At 43.0% G+C, this 21064-nt stretch overlaps 1 protein-coding gene across 1 annotated transcript in view; it reads left to right on the top strand.

Moving 5' to 3' along the window:
- Positions 1–21064, top strand: part of WDFY2 (WD repeat and FYVE domain containing 2) — a 66447-nt gene that overhangs the window by 1696 nt on the left and 43687 nt on the right. Inside the window, exon 2 of the mRNA XM_009642614.2 lies at positions 3–127. Coding sequence (XP_009640909.2) covers positions 3–127 — 125 coding nt within the window. The remainder of the gene's footprint in view (positions 1–2; positions 128–21064) is intronic.

Here is a 21064-nt window from a genome sequence, read left to right on the forward strand (position 1 = left end):
AGCCTCAGCCCAAGGCGCTGACTCGCAAGCCCCTCCTGCTCAACAAAGTGGAGGGCTCGCAGGAGGGGGGGAACATGGCAGCGATAGTGCCCAAGGAGGATGGGGTCATCAGCGTCTCCGAGGACAGGTACCGGGAGCGGGCGTCCGCAGGTCCTGTGGGGCCGCGGTGGTGGTCTGTTACCTCCACCATCACTCGTCGGTGATGGTGGTGGTGGTGGTGGACCTGCGGTGGGTCCTGTGGTGGTGGTCCACCACCATCACCGGTGAGTGATGGTGGCAATGGACCACCACCATCACTGCTGTGACTGTAGACTTCACCACCAGAATCCAGGCAAGCCTCAGTGGGTTGCGGTGGTCCAGCATAGGGACATTGCTTTAGACAGCTGCATCTGGTCCTGGAGCTTGGGGCAGGGGTGTCCAGCTTGGTGTCCATCTCCTCCTCCATCGCCATGTGGGTCAGGGCAGTGAGTGGGCTGGGGCGCTGCTGGAACTTGCAGGACTTGAGTGACTTCTCTTAATGCGGGTAAAATGGGATTTGAGATCACTTTCATCACAAGGATTGCTGTGGAGATCTTTGACCTTGCCTAAAGATTGCGGTGGCATTGGCTAAAACAGCAGTTTTGGTTCCTGTTTCCCCTTTCCAAACGTTTCCTGGTAATTGGTTAAAAATACCATGTATCAGTGATAAGATCTTGGAGTTCAATCCCGTGTTGTACAGCTGCCAAAGAGGAGAATGTTTTCAGGCTGTTTAGCTGGGCTGTGCAGGGTCTGAGGCTGCCCAGAGGCAGCACTCTCTCTTCTGAAAGAGCTCAAACTTAATTCAGCCCTGCAGCTGGAGCTCCAAAACTCCATCCCGAAGGTGCCCGCCTTTAAAGTAAGAGCTTATTTTTCTTACAGAGTCCATAAATAATTGCTTTAAGTGGAGTTTTTTTTGCAACTCGGGTGCATGGTGTAATCTGTGTCCCCAGCTTGAAAGACAAATGTTGACTGATGTGTGAATATGTTTTGATTCTCTAGGTTTTTTTGGTGGACTGTTTCTCTTGGATGCCTGTTATCCTGTTGAGTGTCTGCTTTTATGTCTCTGTTAGCTTTCTGGAAAACTAGCAGTATTTCTTTCATCTTGTCTTTGTCCTCACTGTAAGTTAGTTTTCAGCTAGTTGTCAAATATGTGCAAATTTAAGTTCATCTAAATTGTGGTCTCCAAGTGAACTTTCATGCCTCATAGCAAGAGAAATTGAGCTATGTAAAACAGGTACACTGTCAGTGGGACTTTAAGCAGAGTTTTACATTGTTACATGCTCACCATTTTATTGCCTTTACATTTTTTATGTATTTGTTGTGAAGCTGAATAAAGCTTGCGTGTGTTTTGGCTCACTGTAGCTTGCTAGCCTTGCTCAGCCAATTCTTTTTAGCTGTAAGAAAGTGTTCCTGAAATTCATTTGCTCACATATAGGTGTCTCTCTCAATGTCTGCCTCTTGCCCCCACCTTGGAACAATTAAGTAGCTTCTGCTGGTTTAGCAGGTATGAGTTCTTGAGACTAGGTTGGTGCTCCAAGTTGGTGTTTTTATGTAGAGAAAGCGATTGATCAGAGATCTTTGTTTCACTAATAACTGAGATGTCAGGTTCAAGAAACAAGTGGTGAAGCGGAAACCAGGGGTTTCACACTAAGAAACTCGCTGGTTTGTGAGCAACCATCCCTCTTCCTTCCCATCCTACAGCAAACCCCTGGTGTAGGTCAGTTAGGTCCTGCTTGCTGATGAAACCAGATAAAGAAATTTGCTCCTATATTTGCTGATAGATGTCTGAAGTTTTGCTGGTGATGCAGGATAGCTCTACGGACATTAAAATACTGTAGTAAGTCTGGAGGTTCCCAGGCTATTTTCTGTTTAAAGGCACTAATCGAGTAATTTGTCTGCTTGTGGGGCTGGTTTGCAGTGTCTTTGAGATGCTGTAAGCCATGATAGTGCCTTTTATTTCTTTAGGCATGAAGATGTTGATTGATTGCTTTTTCTTTCATTTTCCGCCTGCATTGGCATTTTTATTGTAATTAAAAGGTTCAGAGTCTAAAGCTTATTTGGAAGGGATAGCAGGTTGGGAGTCAAACTTGGAGGTTTCAGTATAGCTGGGGTGGAAGCATAGTCTGCCAGACTTTCAATACCTGTGGCTTATGGTTATGCTTGTGCAGATCCTTACGGTACCTTTTCCTGCTTGGACCTGCCTTCTAGTATTAGTGTTGACATGATTGGTTAATGGCCTTGGAATGTGGAGATTCCTGGAAACTGCAAAGGACGGTTATGGAGATGCTATCTGTCTCTTTACTTGTTAGCCAAATAAGCGAGTTTTGGCCATGTTTCCCAGACTGTGATATGTACTGCTTATATGAGAGAAATGCTCTGAAACTTTTGCAGAGAGCTTCAGCTGGAACAACTTGCCATTTCCAGTACTTGCCTCTAGCTGGGGAGGACGGGTCTTCTGGAGACCGAGAGGAGTTCTCTGTTGGTTTGATGGTTAATGGCTGAACATATCATTGCTGAAGTGCTAGCAGTCTTAACATACACGACAACTAGGTACTGCTTTAAAGGTTTTATTTAGTGCATGATGTGGCTCTATACCTGTAAACCCTTCAAAGCAGGAGCTTGGTCTCTAGTCTCTAGTTTGTATGGCACCAGTGGTGTTATCAGATTTTAAAAGACACGGAAGTGGTTTCAGCTATAGCTTGTAGACATAGTCATGCATTATATAGCCCTGAATTGTTGTATTTGTAGCACATACATGCACCTATTTTAAGAAATAAAATGAAAACTAGGTAATAATAGAGAGTGTGGTTATTCCTTATAAAGAATGGCATAGAGGGGGAAAGAAGGAATCTCAGGGGGTGTTTACATATTTGACTAGATTATCTAAACTCTACATAACCTGCAAGGTTGGAGTTTCTTTTCAGTGCACATCACCTGTATGCTCTGCATATTTTCTCTTCTGAATCCAGTCGTGTTAGTTGAGCGATGTGCATTGCTTCCTAATCTTAGTTAATTTGGCTCTTTCCTTACTAGGCAAGATAGATTGAGTCTATCTTTTTACAGTATAACTGGTGTGCATCAGGAGAGATAAAATGGAATTTTATTTTGTGTTTTTCTTCTAAAGAAAAGAGATGCACCTGTCTAGGCAGGTGAGAGTTAAAGGAGTGACAGCATTTGTTATCCAAGAATGTATAAATCTGATGCAGGAGGGATATAAGAAAGAAATTATTAGCTTTCAGCCGTTCAGTTTTGCCTGCCAGCAAATGGGTGGAATTAAGACACATATACCCAAAGGTGTAAAGTCTTGAGTGATCCATAGCATTGAATGCCCTAGGTGCTACACATGAAGCTAAAGTGGGATTTTCGTAATGTACACAGCTGGCCCTAAGTCATCTTCAGCTTCCTGTGTGTTAAAAGCATGTGCTACCATTTCAAAATTGCTGAGTGTCTTTGTCTTTTGTTGCCTTCAGAGGGAGATGTTGGTGTTGGGCATGTCTGGAAAGTAGGTCACTGGCATGTCAAGTTCAGACATATCTAACTCTGTGCTCCAAAGAAGATTTAGTGTCATTAATCTTACCTGAGCATGGGTATATGGTGGGAGAGGGGCACTGACTCACCCAGCTTCCAGTGCAAGCAGTTCTGCTTGCTGTTGGCACACTTCTGTGTTTCTCAAGAGCCTGCCAAGTGATGTGAGTGCTAATTCAGCTGGGTTTCCAATGTGCTGATCGTGTGTCACCGTGCAAGACTGGCAGGAGGGGGCTAGGAGTCATCGTGGTGAATCTGCACTTTGCCACTAGCCATCTTTTTTTTTTTTCCACGAGCTATATTGTAGGTAAGGAAAATGTTAGATGTGTGCTGGTGTAGGCAGCTTTCCTGGTAATTACAAACTCTAGTCTGTGCACCCATTTGGGTGGGAGTTCTGTGCTCACTTCCATGCTACAGACCTTGGAAATGTAGGTGTTGCAGTCAAGAACTGGTCTCTTTAAAGTATTCATGGGAGGTAAAAGCTTTCATGGTTAACTCAAAATTGTCAAAATTTTTTTTTTTTTTTAAAAAACCAGGCATTCTATTCTAGTCTGCTAGAAGGTGACAAAACCTAGAAGAAAAACAATATTTATGCCATAGGATTTTTTTTTTTTAAATAAGGGAAGAGACACCTTTGTCTTCTCCACTACCTTGTGTCATCTTAAGTTCCTTTTGAACTGAGATGTCTTGGCTTCTTTGTATGGATCACTGTGAGCCCAGCCTGTTTGTCATGTATGTTCATATTAGTGTCTTCATCTCACATAGGGAAAACTGTGCAGAGCTTGTATTACTAGGTTTGGTTTACAGTTTGAGGTTTTTAAATGTAGATGTGCACTTAAGCTGTTGTCCAAAGCTTGTTTCCTGGGTATGCTAACTAGCAGCTTTTTTAGAGGGTACAAAAAATGAACGACCCTCTTGTGTAGATGAAATCTCAACTTTGCTGAACTAATGGTGAACTAGGAATGGGAATGTGCAATATGTGACAAAAAGTGTGGGGGTTGTCTTTGGCGTCCTGCTGACATGCCTTCTAGTATGGAGAAGTGTGATCTTTCCACCCTTAGATATATGAGAAGCAGTCTTTTGCTCCTTGTGGTTCTTGTCCAGATCTGGACCATAAAGTGTATATATAGCATTACAGTGCATGTCTGTGAAATACCTCTAATGGAAAGGTGGGATTCTTCATTCAGTGCTGCATCCAGGCAGGCTGCGAGGAACCACAGACCCTTGGTAAACTCTGTTGGGTTTCCTTTCTCCAGTGGTGGACTGGTAGAAAGTGATTGGTTTGCCCAACTGTACAGGTTTGTAATTCTCATCTAAGCACAGGATTATGTCACTGGTGGCTGCTCGACTTTGTGTGTGGCTGTTGGTTCGCAGAAGTAGTGCAGGCAGTGTGAGAACTGGTTTTGATGTTGTCTGTGTATGTTTATCAGTCTAAGCCTGTAGGTTTCACACCCAGGTTATTGCAGCATGAGCAGTAGTTGAAGGTGCGGATGTTCTTTGCAGGTGTAAAAAGACTTGTCCCTGCCTGAAGGTTCTTTAAATTTTGATAAAAACATCAGTCACCGATAAAATTGTTGAGGGGAAATGAAGGAACTCTACATTAACAGTGCAAAGGTTTGTAAGAGACCTGTTGCTGTAGATGCAACTTGTTTGCTCTGAATTTTTTTAAACTAATTGGATGTGTTGCAACTTGATGACGGAGTTTGGACTAAAGCTCAGGGTGGAGGTTAGTGCTGGCTGGTTGAGTGAAAGAAGTGGATGCTGGCAAGAGGTTTAAGAGAAGACAGGAGGTCCAAAAGCTCTTGGAATCAGAATTTTTTGCAGATGTTGAAAAGTAACTGTTCCTGATTTGACTAACATGTATCCTGTTGAGATGCCAAAATCCTGGGACTAGCACATAAAATGTTTTGCTGCGTACTTGTGGGGGTTGATAAACTCTACTTAGTAACTTGTGGGAAACCTTGCAATGTTTGGTTTTGTTTTTTTTTAACTCCCTGTACCACTTTGTACCATCTGAAGATGACTTGCTGAAGTTTGCCAAACCTTATATATACCTTGCCTTACGATGCTCTCCCCCGTGTACTTAAGTGTTAAAGATTTAGAGCACTAATGTTTAGCCTTGTCTTTCTGATCTGAGCTGTCCTGCAACTGCTCGCTCATGTAGGTCAATGCACAAACTGCTGCAACTTGTGCAGTTGTATTAAGTTTATGTCTTAACTGCAAGGTCGCAGCTGCAAAAAATGTGGTATGACGTGTCTTGGACCATGACTTGTACGGACCCAGCTTCAGCAGCGCAATTAGGCATCAAAATAGAGTGGAACATTAGGTGCTTGAGCATTTGGAGTCAGAGATGCAGTGGTTTTTACTTTCCTCTCTGTTTTAGAGATTGTTTTTTATATAAAAGGTGTAGGTGCATGTATCTTGTCTTACCAGCTTTATTTGGAATAAGAAGAGCTACTTAATACACCTTCTGTCTGCCTTATGGTAGCCTCTTTTTCCACCAGTTGCTAACAACGCTCTTGAGTTGTGGCAAGTTTCAGGATGGCGCATCCGCCTCCCACATTAACCCGTTCTCATTTTTCTTGTCTTCCCTGACCCCGTCTTAATTTCACTGGCATCTGCTTACACAGAGACTGGATCTCTCATCAGTGCGTCTTGTATCTGTCAGACCTTCCCCTGCAGTCTCTCCAGTTCTGCAGCTGAACAACGTTCCTCGCTGAGAGGGCACTGCACAATGCCACCTCTGTGTGTGCCCTGCGGCCCCTGGAAGAAAAACAAATGCTGGCTATGGAGTATGTGCAGCACAGAGCTGGCATATAACTAAAAATGTATTGTTGCAGGAAACTTGGTTTTTCTGCTAAAGCAAAAGATGGCTAGAGGAGGCAGTGATGCTACAGCGTTAAATGGCTGCAATACCTTAAAATAAAGGAATTGCAACAGTTTTGAAGCTACCAGACTGGTTCAATAAGACTGGCCTTTCATTGAGGGTCACTTAGTGGACTAAAGGTTTCAAATAGCATGTGAAGTTGTAGCACAACAGAAATATGTCAGTAGCTTGTTTGACCTACCTTATAGTATTTTGGTTATTGAGGCAGACTCTTTGGGGTTTTTTTTCCCCCTCTCCAGCTGCACTGGTTCCTGCATGGTATCTGTGGACAGGTTTCCCAGCAACATCTTTCAGCTGTGTGATAATACATGCAAGAGAACTGCTCGGAAGTGGCACGAGTTTTGTAAAATGTAGTTTGTAACAGTCTTAAAAGAAGTCAGAATATACTTGGTGGCTCAGGGAACACAGGGGAAGGAGAAAATGGGAGGGCGTAATGCAGGCATGCACTCCTCCTGTGCTCGAGAGCTCTAAAAACTTCGTAAATCATGTGCAGTGCCCAAAGGAAAGCAACTGGTTTTTGCACAAGTTATCTTCTGTACATCACTGTGTTCTGTGCCCTATAACCTCTCGGATGTTGGAAGGCCATTCACATAAAAGCACCCCAGAAGCCACGTTCAATTGCCTTGCCCATGGTGCTTCTGTCACACACCTGTCAAATATGAGTGGTTTTGTATAAAACTCTGCCAGTGTCTGCATGTATTTACCCAGGGATTTGATGAGAATTGCACTAGTCCCTAGCATAATCTGTTGCAGAACCTTGTCCTGCATGGGTCGTTTTAGGAAAGAGAAAACTTCCGTCTTTATACTTTTGTGAGGTGAAGTATGAAACACAGTAAATGAGAAAATTATAAACCAAACATCTGCACAGGAATGTCAAGTTACCCCAACAAACAGGTTGAGCAAGTGGCTGGAGTAAGCCTGGAGAACAAAAAGGACAATTTTGTGAAAGAAGCAGGAGAGGGCAAGTTTACCAGGCAGCCCTCCAGGGAGGGAGCTTTACATAATCATGAAACCATATGTATCTCTCAGGGTTCTTCATATGTCACGGTCTGCGTGCCTGATGGCTTGAAACTGCACATAAATAATGGTAAAAATGGATATTTGGCTATCAGAAAGCAGGTACTAAATTTTGCAAATTAGACTGTGCTGAAATTTTAGATAGACAAAATCCAGCCTTCATCCTCATAAGAGGGAGAACAGTTGTGGAGGCTGGGTTTAAAAAAAAGTGGTGTTTTAATTTTTCTCTTAGTCAGGCTGCAGGAAATAGCGTTGTGTAACTAACCTTGGCCAGACTTTGAACATATGGGCTTTGCTTGTCATACCATGTGTATTCACCACTTAAATTAAGTTTTTCAGGGAACTCTTAAGGTTTTGAGCACTGAATCGAAGGCAATGCCAAAGCACAGTTCTGGGTAGAAGAGCACTGCTGTTCTGCTGCCAAGTTTACAGAGAAGTTTGATCTAATGTTGTCTTTTATTCTCCAAATCCTGTACCATTCCCTCTTACTGTGAGGTAAAAGATCGATGTTCTTAGCAGGTTTTTGAAATAATGGTAGTGATCGATCAGCCCCAGAAGGCAATGATTTTGACCTTTACAAGTCTGTAATAGCAGCTTCCTTAGGAGTTGAGTCCTGCAGAGAGAAATCTGAGAAAAGGCTGTCCTAATGTGAATTGGCCTATTTTGCCACCAGTTTGAATTACCTGGATTAGAATTATCTGGATTCAGGTGATAGAGCAAATACGGTGCCCTGTCTTGAAGGGATATGGAGAGAAGATCCTTGCCGGTGTTTAGAACATGACAGGTACTGCTGGAGGTGCAAAATCTCATTGATTGCAAATTTGGTAGATTTACCTTCGGCTTCAAATTCACTTATAATAGCAAATAAAGACTTAATTGTATTCTTAAGCAGGTGGTGCATCTGCCATGTGGAGTACTTTAGGGTCTTAAAGTAAACAGCTTTTTTTTTTTTTTTTTTTAAAGCTCTAATAAGGTCTAGTCATAAGTCGGTGCTAAAGCTTTTACTTTAGCTTAAAAGCTAATAAGGTATAGCAAAAACATAAGCTAATGCATGCTAGAGGATGGGAGATGAGAGAGGGTTTTGCTGTTCGTTCAGAGCAATGGTACATATAATTTCAAGACTTAGATATGTATGTACCAACAGTCTCCAACTTCCATGCTATTTTGCTTGTCTGGGGCTTGGAATAAAAACCATACAGAATGTGACTGAAAGAGGAAATCCAGTAGGTTTATTGTGATGCAAGATAAGGTGAAGCAGGAGAGCACTGAAAATTAGTCTGTTCTGCTGCTTTCCTTCTTGTCGCTGTTTAGCCTTTCTGAAGCAGTACAGCAAAGCTTATTTTATAGATGTCTCCTCCGATTTGGATGCTTCTCTGAGAACATCTACACAGAGGTTTCTTTCATTGCAGATGTCAGCTGACGCTGCAAGGTCAAGTGCTCAACTCAATATTCTATAAGCTATTTGCCTATATGCATGTTTCCAGGCCAGTTCATTACACAAAGATCCAGAAGGGATTGCCTTTTCATTTAATACAATTGCTCCTTATCTCAGAAAACTATGTAATGTAATCCCTTTTAAGAGACAGGTCCTCATTAAGTATTTTGCCCCCTTTTGTATGTTGGAAACTTTAAGGAATCTGTGCTGTGAAACTGGAAATAACAGCTCACATCTTATTTCCAACTAGTTTGCACTCATTTTGCTTTTGTGCTGAATTATCCTTACTTTACATATTTTCTTCTTGATCATTAGTGTTATTAAGCTGTGTCTTCTCATTCCCCCACTCCATCCCTGTTTTCCTGTTTGATACAGGGAAATTCTGTCCTCCCCTCTCAGCTCTGTGTTCTGCTAGAGCAAAGGTGGGCAATGGAGTCATCCAGTGAGTGGTTCAAATTGACATTGCAAAGACCTCATGTTTTGCAGCACCACATTCATGGAACAGAATGAAAGTAGAATTTCCAAGGAGACTATTTCTGCTTTGATGGTAAGGACATAGCCTATGGTCCAGCCTAGCTTCTCCTGCATGAGGGGTTGACTAAAGACAGCCGCAGCATTCTGGTGGCAGAGGAGATCCCTCTACATGATGTCTTGGCTGAACTTACAAATCATGCTTTTGCTTCACTGGCCGTTTCAGCAGCTCTGCCAGCTGTAAGCTGTTGTCAAAGGCTTAACGCACTTCTGCAATTACTGGAAGCCCAGTAGGAAAGCTCATGCCTATGCTGTTATCCAGCATCAGGCATACAACCCTCGTGCCTACTACTGTCCTGTTGGTCCCATTGCTTCAAACGCCGGTGGCACAGGAGTCCTTGGTCAGGCAGCAGCCTCAGTGTAGCCTGCTTTCTGCCTGCCAGGAGCAAAAGGGGAGGTGGAAGGGCCTTTGCTGAAGAGCCCTGCGTTTGACTTCTGGAGATGAATGATCTCTATGCTTTTAATATGCCATAGTAATGGTTTACTTTATCAGTATCTGCTTCTGCCTGTCCTAAAAAACAGAGATCGAAATAGGGCAGTGCAGTAGCACTGACATGGGGAAGAGAGGACTAAAGTTGGTTCAACATTAATTGTGCTGAGGGGGGAGGGAGAAAAGATAATGCATCTGTCGAGTCAAAATTGACACCTTTGACTTTACTGTACTCTAGGCCTGGACTAAAGATATTTAATGACTGGAATTAAGAAGTTGATGCTTTTTGCTGCAGTGAAATGATGCATTTTATTCTGTTCCACTGAGCCCTATTTTATGTCCCATTCAGTCAGAATAACTATAATTAAGCTTCAAAACTGCGTGTCAGGTCTACCAAGAGCCTTGCCTGGACCAGTCTGTGTGGTGCCTTAGCAGCTGAGGCTTTTAGCACTGGCTGACGAGCAAAAGCCTGCATGATATTACCTCATGTTTTCTAGATCGTGTTGCATCTGAAATCATGAGTAATAGGAGTTTTTGAGACTGCATTAGCTACCATTGGTGGCTAAGAGTGGACATATGCTGGATTTCTTCAGGCAAGAGAAAGCAAGGGAAGGAGTTAGCTTAAGCATATTGACTCCAGTGGGTGGTAGACCCACTGTACTTGGCCTAGTGTGTTATGTAGCAGGGGTTGTTTACACAGTATTTAGGTGCTAATCCATTTCCAAAGAAGAGTGCACTCTCTTCCCTTCAGGAAATGAATCGGACTTTGTAAACAAATCTCTTCTCATTAATTTCTGCAACTGCCAGTAAATGAGTGGGAATAGATGAATCCATCATCATGCCTTCAAAACATCAACTAGTAAATGATCCTGCCAGACTTCAGCAGGGACATCCATTCAGTCTCATACAAACACTTGCTGAACCTTCAGGTTCACACTCTGATTCCGGTTGTTAGAATCATAGAATCATAGAATGTTTAGGGTTGGAAGGGACCACTAGTGGTCATCTAGTCCAACCCCCCTGCAGTGAGCAGGGACACTGCTAACTAGATCAGATTGCTCAGAGCCCCATCCAACCTGGCCTTGAATGTTTCCAGGGATGGGGCCTCCACTACCTCTCTGGGCAACCTGTTCCAGTGTTTTACCACCCTCATTGTAAAAAATTTCTTCCTTACCTCTAGCCTGAACCTACCCTGTTCTAGTTTAAAACCATTTCCCCTTGTCCTAACACAGCTGGCCCTACTAAAAAGACGTTCCCCATCTTTCCTATAGGCCCCCTTTAGGTACTGGAAGGCCGCAATCAGGTCTCCCCGATTGCTAGGTTGTTGCTAGGTTTGTCGCCAAAAAGCGAAAGCACATGGAACTTTGGAGAGCTTGCTGCAACGCTTGAAGTCCTGAGGCAGCCTGAGCTCCATTGCACCGGCAGATGGGGAGCCCCATTGGGTGTGATGGGCTGTTGCAGGGACGCACTCTCAGCCCCACTGCAGGCAGGATTTCTGCAGGCTGCATGGCTGTGGATGTTGCTCTGTGGGACATGTGGGACCTCTGTGGTTTGGCATCTCATCTTCCCCTTCGTATGCTCTTTATGGTTGCTTGTATGGTGGGGGAGAGCGTGACCAGCAGGGAGGTAGGAAATCCACAGTAGCTTGTACTGCTAATTCAGTTCCAAAATGTTGATTTTGGAGTGGAAGATTAAAAGCAAAGGTAGGATTTTTTTGTTAAACAAGAAATTCTATAAATGCAGGTGGACCGTCATGGTCCTTAGGTTTCTGGCAGTTAACTTTTCCTCAAATGCTATGGCTAAGCCATATTAGACACCAGAGAAAGCAGCAGGGAAAGGGTGCTGTATGTACTGATATTTCAGTGAATGTACCAATTGTTTAAACAAAATTTACATGCTGTAGTGCCTGAAAATGCATGAACTTTATCTGGATTCTGAAAGCTCCTCTGTGATTTAGAATGCTTTACTCTTCCTTTCCCTCCTTCCCAGTAGGCTTTTTGGCAGATAAGAGAGAACTTTGGTGAGGATTCCCTTAAGATGTCATTAACTGGAAACCAACCCAAGAGGTCTCCATCCCGAACTAGTTTCATCCACAGCATGCTTTTGGTCACAGCTTATATGCACCCTTCTAAAAACCTGATGATTTAAAAACTCTTTTTTTGAGGAGTCAGGAAGGAGCATCGTTGTCTGCTTTTTACAAGGTGTGAACATGTCTGAACAAATGGCCCAGGGACTGCAGATGCTGAAGTTGCCAGCAGGAAGCTTGGATAAACCTAACAAATGGCTTGGTCTGCCTCAGTCAGTGTCTCCCATGGTCTTTGGCTTGCTCTAAAACTGAGCTTGTGTTCATGTGCAGTTTTTGAGATGAACAAGCATTTTTAGATGTTTAAAGAGACAAAGGTGTTTTGTCTTTTTTTTTTTTTTTTTTTTGAAACAAGGTGATTGTTATTCAGCTCTTAATCACAAAACCAGGACTGTTAACTATGTAGGCAAGTGTTTTTGTGTATAAAGTGATGTGGGAGAAGTAGATAAATAACCATTTTGACAAAAATTCTGCATGTGGGAAAAGCAAATGACATGGGTAACTGCTTAGTGATCTGTGTTTGAGTTTTGCATGTGGATTAAAAAGTGCAAACGATGTTTTCAAAAAGCTGTGTGTGTGCATGTATTGACACCTCAGGCTCAATGGTATTCTTCCAGAAGTGAATGATACCGCCAGTGTTTGCAGGCAGGTTCCTAATTTGCAAGCCAACTGTTGTGTTCCTCCAAAGCATTATCCTGGCAATGGTTTCCTTTTTCTTTTTAGTATGATTTCCCTTTATGGCTGTGTGAGATGACTCTATTTAAGCCAGAAATTGCTGTTTATTCAGTTGCTGGCCAATGCCTTTACACTGACCTCAGGCTAATAAAAATGAAGGAGGGAAGGTGGGGAAAATACGGACCCCCTTGTGGTGTACAAAGTCACAAGAAAGAAGAGCTCTTGTGAGCAGAGACAGGAAACCCCTTCTTGTTCCGTCATTACAATTCTTCTGAACAAGCCCAGTATTGCACAGGGTGGTGTACATAGGGCAGGCTTCAGTGGGGTTAATATTGTTTCCTCTTTTCAGTGACTGCATGAACCAGCTGGGGGAAACAGGCAGCTGAACCCAGGCCCAGTTGCTATAATGGCTGTATTTCTAATAAATTAAATAGTGCCAAGGTATGTTTTCAGGGACAGGGATGTGGCTGGCTGTATCATATGGTTGTTGGTACCAGGCACTGTTCTTGCCATGAGCCAATTCACACAGCATCAAACAATCCTCAGACAGGGTTTGGGAATGAGCTTGGACCAGGGACCATTCCCAGTACACAGCTGGGACGCAGCTGCTGGTTTCTATGCCAGGTGGCCTCGCTGCCAGAGACTGGTCCCAGGCCTGTGTCATTTATTAATCTAGGTGTGTTTCACATCTCCAGGGCACCCAGATCATGTGGCCGTCCCTGCTGGTGGGGAGTCAGATTGCCTACGGGAAATTGGTTCTGTGATTTAAAAACCAACCAAAACCAAAAAACCCAAACCAAGCTGCTGGTTTGAACAAGATGCGGCCCTTAAAACTGGTCTGCCTGTAAACATTTCTGCTGGTTTGAGATCCGTAACAATATGTTTAAAAAGCCTGAATTTGAGGCCAAAAGTAGTTTTAGATTCTTAAGACTAACTCTGACCAGATGTCTGGGGGAGGGCAGGTCTCCTGGGGCCACAGTGCTGAGCAGCAGTGCACACGCTGCCAAATTCCTGTGTGCAACATCAGCCAGTGACCCGTGGGGCTGCAGCCAGGGTTGGAACCCAGCTGGAGCACTGAGGTGGTACTCATGGCTTCTGTGGCCAAGTCCTCTGGTCAGACCCCTGTGCTTGCTTGCTGCATCACTGGAGGCCCAAGCATTGGACCTGTAACCTTTGTGAGTACATCTTCTGGCATTCCACAACAGGTAACGATAATATGTCTCCATGAATCTTTGCTTCTGACACCCAGGGAAGTATCTTTCACTGGTTTGAGCAGAACATTGCTTTATCATGTCCTGTAGTTCTGGGAGATGGGACATGAATGCTGCTTTACACAGCAGCTCATTCCCTGCTTACACTGTTCTAGGGTGGCATCCTTCCAGTGGGCTTGGTGTCATTGCAGCTGCACTGGGGCTGCTCCACATGCTGCCAGTAGAAGAGCCCAGGCTTCACATCTGATGTGTGACAGTCCCTCCACTGTTTCAGGCCAAGTGAAACCTTTGGTCCTGTATTTTACTAAACTGTAGTAATGCCCAGTTTTGAAACACAAGCCGCTAATCATCTATCTCTTTGAAATACATAAACAGTTGGGTGTTACATGCTGAAGAGAGAATTCTTCATGGGGGTGATCCAAATGTAGAGCAAAGCTCGGAGAAGATCAAGGAAGTCCAGAGACCCTCTGCAGGGAGGCTTTACCTAAGCTTTTCATCATTGAAAAGACCTTCAGTCATAAAAATGACATTTCTGCTCCTCTCAGTCCCTAAAATACTTGAAATAAGTTGGGAGTACAGTCACCACAGACCTTAGTCCAAGCAATTTTTTCCACCCATACATCTTTTTATGTAACCAAGGCTTCAATAAGATCTTTGGTGTTGCTGCCGAATGACTATAGAAAACTCTAATAGGATATGTAGGTTGTATTAAAACTTCAAGGTGTACAGAAGATAAGAAATTTTAATTTCTTAGTAGAACTGGTGAAGCCACAAAGGAACCAAGAAGAGGAAGTGTGCTACTTCAATCGTGTGTGAGCTTCTCTACCCGAGAAAAACATAGGAAACCTCAGGTGCAATAATTAAATTAAATCTTCAAAGCACATTTGCAATAGAAAGCACTGTACAGCTAGAGGTGCTCATTCTGTAACTGTTGCGTAGGTCTTTCTGCCTTGTCCAGTTTATCTGCTGCTGATAATGTAACAGAAGTTACATACGTCATTGGGGCAAAGGCTGGTGGAGAGAAAGTCTCTCTTCCATAGCCTTACATAGCTTATTTTTGTACAAGCTGTTTCTGTTTGGGTATCTGGTTGAGGATGCAACTGATATTTTGCTTCAATATATAAACAAACACTAAAATTATCATGGTTGGTTTCATCCTGCTCCAGTGTCAATGACCTCATTGTAAGCAGTAGCAGACGAGCGCTTCAGAAATGCAGCTGATATTTGCATTACTGGAGAAGTGCATTTACAGCTGCTGCAGTAGGCCAAGGGATGATAGGCATCCCGTAGCTGTCACTGCCACAGTAATTGGGATGGGGCAGTGGTGGAGTCAGAAAATACAAATTAGATGTAGCATCATTGTTCTGATACTCTTTGGCATGGTGCCAAAGTATTCTTGTATTCTCCTCCTGCTCCTGAACTTGGCCCAAGTGCTAAGCTGGGTTTTGTGGCTTGGAGGCAGGCTTTTCAGTGTTGAGGAGTGTTGGGCTTTCCTGCTCTTTCACGGTACGTTATTGTTCCCCCCTGGATTGTGAGAGAATTCATATATTGTAGTTTGGGTTTCTTGTGTGGAGAGTCTTGTTGTAGGAGCCTTTTGTGTTTATTCCTTTTCTACGAAAATTTTCTTATTTAGTTTATAATATCACTTTAACTGTTCTCAGGATGGCTGGTCTGAAATTATCTTCTGGTATGTGTCCTCTGATGCTAAGGAAATTGTGTCAGATTATTTTAATCCAGCCTGAAGTTGTTAGAAGATTATGATTGCCTTTTTAAGGTCCAAGATCAGAGGATCAAGAAAGCAACAAGATTTCCTTAGAATCATGTGTACATTGAATACCCAGGACATAAAAGTTTTACAACAGTCTTTATCATATTTTTCTACAAAATTTGTTGCTTTTGCTGTACGACAAGATTGCACTTCCTCACTTTGTACCCAGGTAGAAATTCAACTCTGCATCCATTGCATCAAATCTTGTGGAAACAACAATTTTAACCGGACACTGAGGGAGAGAGGACTAGATTCAGAGTCAAATAAACTTAAATTATGAATAGCTATCAATTATGCAGAAGTAACATGAAAATAAACAGAACAAGATGTCTAACTTGGCTCCCCTTCCTCCTATGTAACTAAACTGATATTGTTTCCTGAAATCACAGATCAGAGTGACTCTGGTGTGGCCATTTGGTGATGTATTATGGTTATGCATTATCTGAAAAAAATTAGGCAATAGGGGCAAAAAAAAAAAATCAGTTGCTGAAGCCGAAAGTAGAAAATGAAAGTTCTCTGAAGAGGGAGGGAACGTATGATTATCCATCCTGCCCTGCAGAGAAATTTAATTCTTGTTCAGTGGCTGTGTATCCAGTCTCGATGTTATGGTTTTAACTGCTGTTGGAGCTAACTGCTGCATCTTTAATAAGGTTGTATGATGGTTAGTTGCTGTTGTAAGAACTTAGCAGGTATAGGTGACTTCTGAATTTCCTGGGAAGAAAACTGCCAAGCTAATATCCATCCTACCAGGTGACCTAGCATTAACTGTTTATTTAATTATTTCCCCCTGCCAGACTTGTATTTGAGATTTGATTCTGGGGAGGATGGTGTCAATGCCCGCACACTCGGGAGATCTTACAGCCTGCCTTGTCCTCCTAGTTGAGTTCTCTTACAGCTTAGCTGTTCTGGAGTAAAAATGGGTGTCATGAGGTGAACTTTTGGGATCCAGGTGCTTACACAGTCCAAATTAGGATTGCAGGAGTGTGTCCGGGTCTGCGGAGGATGTGGGATTTCGCACATCTTTTTGGATGATCTTTTTTGCTGGTGTTTGGTATCCCTGTCCTTAAGTTTTCTTGTGGAGCTGGGTCATGGCACTGCTTTCTCTACCTGTCCAGGATTGACTTGGAAGCATCTCAAACATCTGTTTTTTAGTTTTGACTATATTAATATTTTGTAAATATTCCGTGAACTGGACCCAGTGGACCCACTGGTGTATGTTTACTTATTCAGAAGCTAAGCTTCTTTGAACAAAACCGATGTTTTGCTCTTGAGACTCTGTAGTAACTTGATTCCAGTTGGGGAGGGAACAAGAGGAGGAACTTGCTAAGAGCCAGAGCTGAGACTTGAAACTTTCCACGAGCACAGCAGAAGCAGCCAACTGAAGTGAAGCTTCTCTCCCTGAAAAAATGTACCGTGAAAACATTTTATTTCAAGTACAAATTTCGCAGTATGAAGTTGGGAAAAGATCACTTGAAATTGAATTCAGATAGTCTGCATTGGTTATGACTTCCTTTTTCAAACTATTGCTTATTTTCCTTTATGCTTATTTCACAGTGATAGATAACGAACCTTTGTTTGCCTTAAATGCCAAAAAAAAAAAAGAAATCCTGTTAACAGGAAACTTATACAGCCTAATGGATTTAGTGTCCCAAGTAGCAGAGCAAGAATGTCCTATCTATGCGGTACCAAGGTAAGTGCAAGTGCGCTATCTGGAGAAGCCTTAACATAGGAAATATTTTCCATGTTAGATATTTGGAGGTTACACGCAGGGAAGTACTCAGTTGTCAAGTGCAGCTGGAAGGGGTTTCATTACCATGTCTGTCACCACCTCAGTGCTTCATAAATGCGAAGTGTGAAGCTGGACTTCTCCCTTCCATCTGGGGTTGGGCTGGCCTCATGCACAGACTTCCCGATACCCTAATAACTGGGATGCGGGAGTGGGGGGGAGTCTTTTTACAGGGTTTCTCTTCAGCCTGTTGCCTCAGTTTGGATAGATTATTATCAAAATACTGTGCTGTTTCAGTTTTCTTGTCTCTGGATTACTGAATCAACTGCTCGCTGCTGTCCTTACTGCAAGCTTTGCATCATTCATACTTTATAACCTGTTCCCTACTTCTTATTCTTCCCATTTGTGTTTTATCTCTAACACAATTCCTCTCAACTCACTCTCTCCTTTCCTCACTTTCCTGTTTATTCATTCTTTTGGTGGCCCCGTCTTATCAATTTGAAATTCAAAAAAGGATGTCTGCCTCCTTCCTGCATGAACTCTTGGAGCAGCCGCACATCCTTGCTAATGCTGACTGCTGTTAAATACCAACATCCAGCAGTCATCTGATATGAAAGTCAAATGGGGCAGCTTGGATCGGGAAAAACACGGGCACCAGAAGTCTGATAAAAAACACCTTGTGCATTGGTGATGTGAAAGGTGTTTGGCATGTTTAGCAGTTTTTTATCTGCCAGATATTGCCTTCTGAAAACCTGAAGTACCCCTGTATCCTTCTGTGTTCCAGCAGCTCCTTTCCCACCAGCAGCCCATAGTAATTCCTAGTTTTTGAATGGATTTTTTTAACCTGTTTAAATATTATTAAAATGCATTCAGTTGTTTTGAGTAATTGAGAGACAGTGAACGTGTGATGCCTTTCAGGCAACAGGGAGTGGGCTGGGATGCTACAAGCAGTAGAGAAATGGAAATCAAACGGGAAGAGATTCTTTCCTTTGCAGTGAGGAGGAGGGAATGGTGATACTTGCCTTTGCCTCATCGCTTTAAAACCACATTTGACTTGGTGGGGAAGGGGACAACAGCTGCTTGAGCAGGTATGTGGGCTACCTCTGCAGTTGCTTGAGGGTGCACAAATGCTGAAGGCTTGCTACTGCCAAGGAGAGGTGACCTTGGTAGTCTGGTACCTGCTGGTTAATGGGAACTTCTGAACACAGGAGGACTGAGATGCGGAGGGAGTATTTACACCTTTCCCACACACATATATACATCTGAAGCTTATGTTCTTGCCAATAGCATGAGTATTTTTAAGAGGCCAAGTCTAGCAGGACTTGTAAATCACTGTCAGCCCTTGCTGAACCAGAGCGCTGGAGCCAAAACTCTGGGGAGAGAAACAGTGTGGTTGAAATATGGATAAAAATGAAGGGTGCCAGAGGAGCAGACAGTGTGGGATGACTGGGAGAACTGATGGAAGTACACAAAAATGTCTCTAAGCTTTTAAGTGCATGATTTGGCAGTAGGCTACTGAACTGTCGTCTTTGGTTCCTATGTCTCAAGTAGGGGTTACTGGTTGACCACTGGGAAAGCTGGGACATAAATCCCTAGTGTTCAGTGGCATCTAATTAGCATGTAGCTGTCATACCATGAGCTTTTGTTTCCTTCTACAGAAATATTTTCCTCTCAAAAATATGATCAAACAAAAGTATTAAATGTTCTGGCAAAAAAAAAAAAAAAAAACAAGCCAGTGGGAAGAGCAAAGACAAACCCTGGTCTTTCAGGCTTATGTGAATGACGCAAGTATTTTAAAGGTGTAGTGCCAGGGGGGAAAAGATGCATTTGTGAAATGGTCTGGTTGTTGCATTTCTAAGAGGCTTTGTTACTTTGCATTTATTTATACTGTGTAGCACAGATGATGAAAATTTGTGTGTATTTCCAAAACAACCCATATGTTCAAGTGTTAGTGCAGTGCAGTGTTCAAGGTCATAACTGTTCTGGGTCTTTCTTGTAAACTTGCAGTTCCTGTTTATTGGTATTATTTAGAGCAAGCTGTTTAGTTGATCTGTTTTAGGGGCCAGATCCTGTCTGCAGGACAGCTCTGTCTAATCTCTTCTTCCTCTTCCCCTCCAACTGGAATAAAAACTGATTATAAAAACTGTTACCTGCCTCTGAGTGAATTACTGAAATACTACCCTCCATGTGTGCTGCCTCCCTCCAGATGCTCAGTAGTTGGGACATCTCTGAATTAAGTAAACTGCTTGATCTGCGCAGATTGTTAATGATCTACATTTCTTGCTAACTGCTCACAAATTGCATATATCCCTCCAAAGCTTACTGTGTGTGTTTGATAAGAAGGCACAATTCTCTTGTATTAGATATGACATGTGGGAGGGACTTACTGGACTGTCAGGGCATTCCACCTGGATGTTTTTAGCATGTCTCAGATACCAGAACAGGAGACTGGGGGGAAGAACTGCTTGACACAGCCTGCTTGACACAGCCTAACGCACGTGGATTTTGAAGCCAAAAGAGTGGGTTTTAGTTAGTGGGAAGCGTATCTCATGGCTTGACGTAACTGCACGTATCGTCTCAGATTATTGCATAGTAGTTCAACTGGCTGCAAGGAAAACTGTTCCTCCCCTCCCTGCATAAGAAGCAATCCTGTCTGACCTGTGAATAGCTGAGCCAGAATTACAAACCGGATTTAATTTTTCAGGCAGTGCTGAGCCTGCAAGGCAGTGGGTTCATAAAGGACCCTTCCCTTAAGTATTGCCTTTACCCCATCGCAGCTCATCTTTTTCCCTGGCAGATGCTGTGAGCTGATTTTATGCTTTAACTAATAGCACAAGGATTTACTTGCCCAATGGGTGGTCTCTAGCTGTCTTCTACCTTGTGTTACCATTTAAAATCTGCTGTCCTCTGCCAAGGTCAGTGATAAATCTAGTCTGCTTCAATCTGCTGCCATCCTCTGCTTTCAACAGCCCTCAAATAGCCCAAAGTCATTACTTCAGACACCACCTTCTCACTGTCCATGCCTACGCTAACTAACAGTCTTCTGCTGGAAGGCAACATCTCTGAATGGTGTGGAACAAGCTGTGTTCATGCAATCCGTCTGCACATAACTTGGGCCACTGTGAAAATACTACTTCACTGAAAGATCAGTGATGTGTAGTTGTCTTGGTTAACACCAAGTTATCCTTTCCTAAAAAGTAACCATACAAAACATCCTCTTGTTGCTAATAGAATAGCTTAGTCTCTCCACATCTTTACTCTCCAAATCTTTTCTTTTACTTGAACAAGGATTGCCTGGTTTGCTGATAGTAGTAACAGGCACAGCACCATCCTGACCGTGATAGGGATGGGTAGTACAGTGCTTACATGCAGCATACACTGTCCCTGATGGTGTAGCACAGTGGATGATGTGCTTTTCATACCTGCATATGCACTGTGCTGCTGTTGTAGGCCAGCTCTGTAGTACATGTTATAAAATGGTTTGCGTCTGTTGTAATCTCCATGTCTGTCAGTGTTCTTTTGTGTGAGTTCAAGAATCCTTACCCATCTGAATTTGGGCAGGCTGGTGCAGAAGCTTATTGAAAGGAAGGTCTCTTGTAAGTAACTCTGTCTTTATCCAGGATGGGGAAAGCTAGTCAGCTTTTTCCAGTGAGCATATACAGTTGCTCAGTAGTTAAATCAGCCATGGTGTAAAGTCCTTGCCTTGAAATCTGCCTCAAATCCCTGATTTCTGTGAATACATAAATATTAACACCTTT

The sequence above is a fragment of the Egretta garzetta genome, unplaced genomic scaffold (genome assembly GCF_000687185.1).
Source record: "Egretta garzetta isolate BGI_Z169 unplaced genomic scaffold, ASM68718v1 scaffold377, whole genome shotgun sequence".
Classification (NCBI taxonomy): Eukaryota; Metazoa; Chordata; class Aves; order Pelecaniformes; family Ardeidae; genus Egretta; species Egretta garzetta.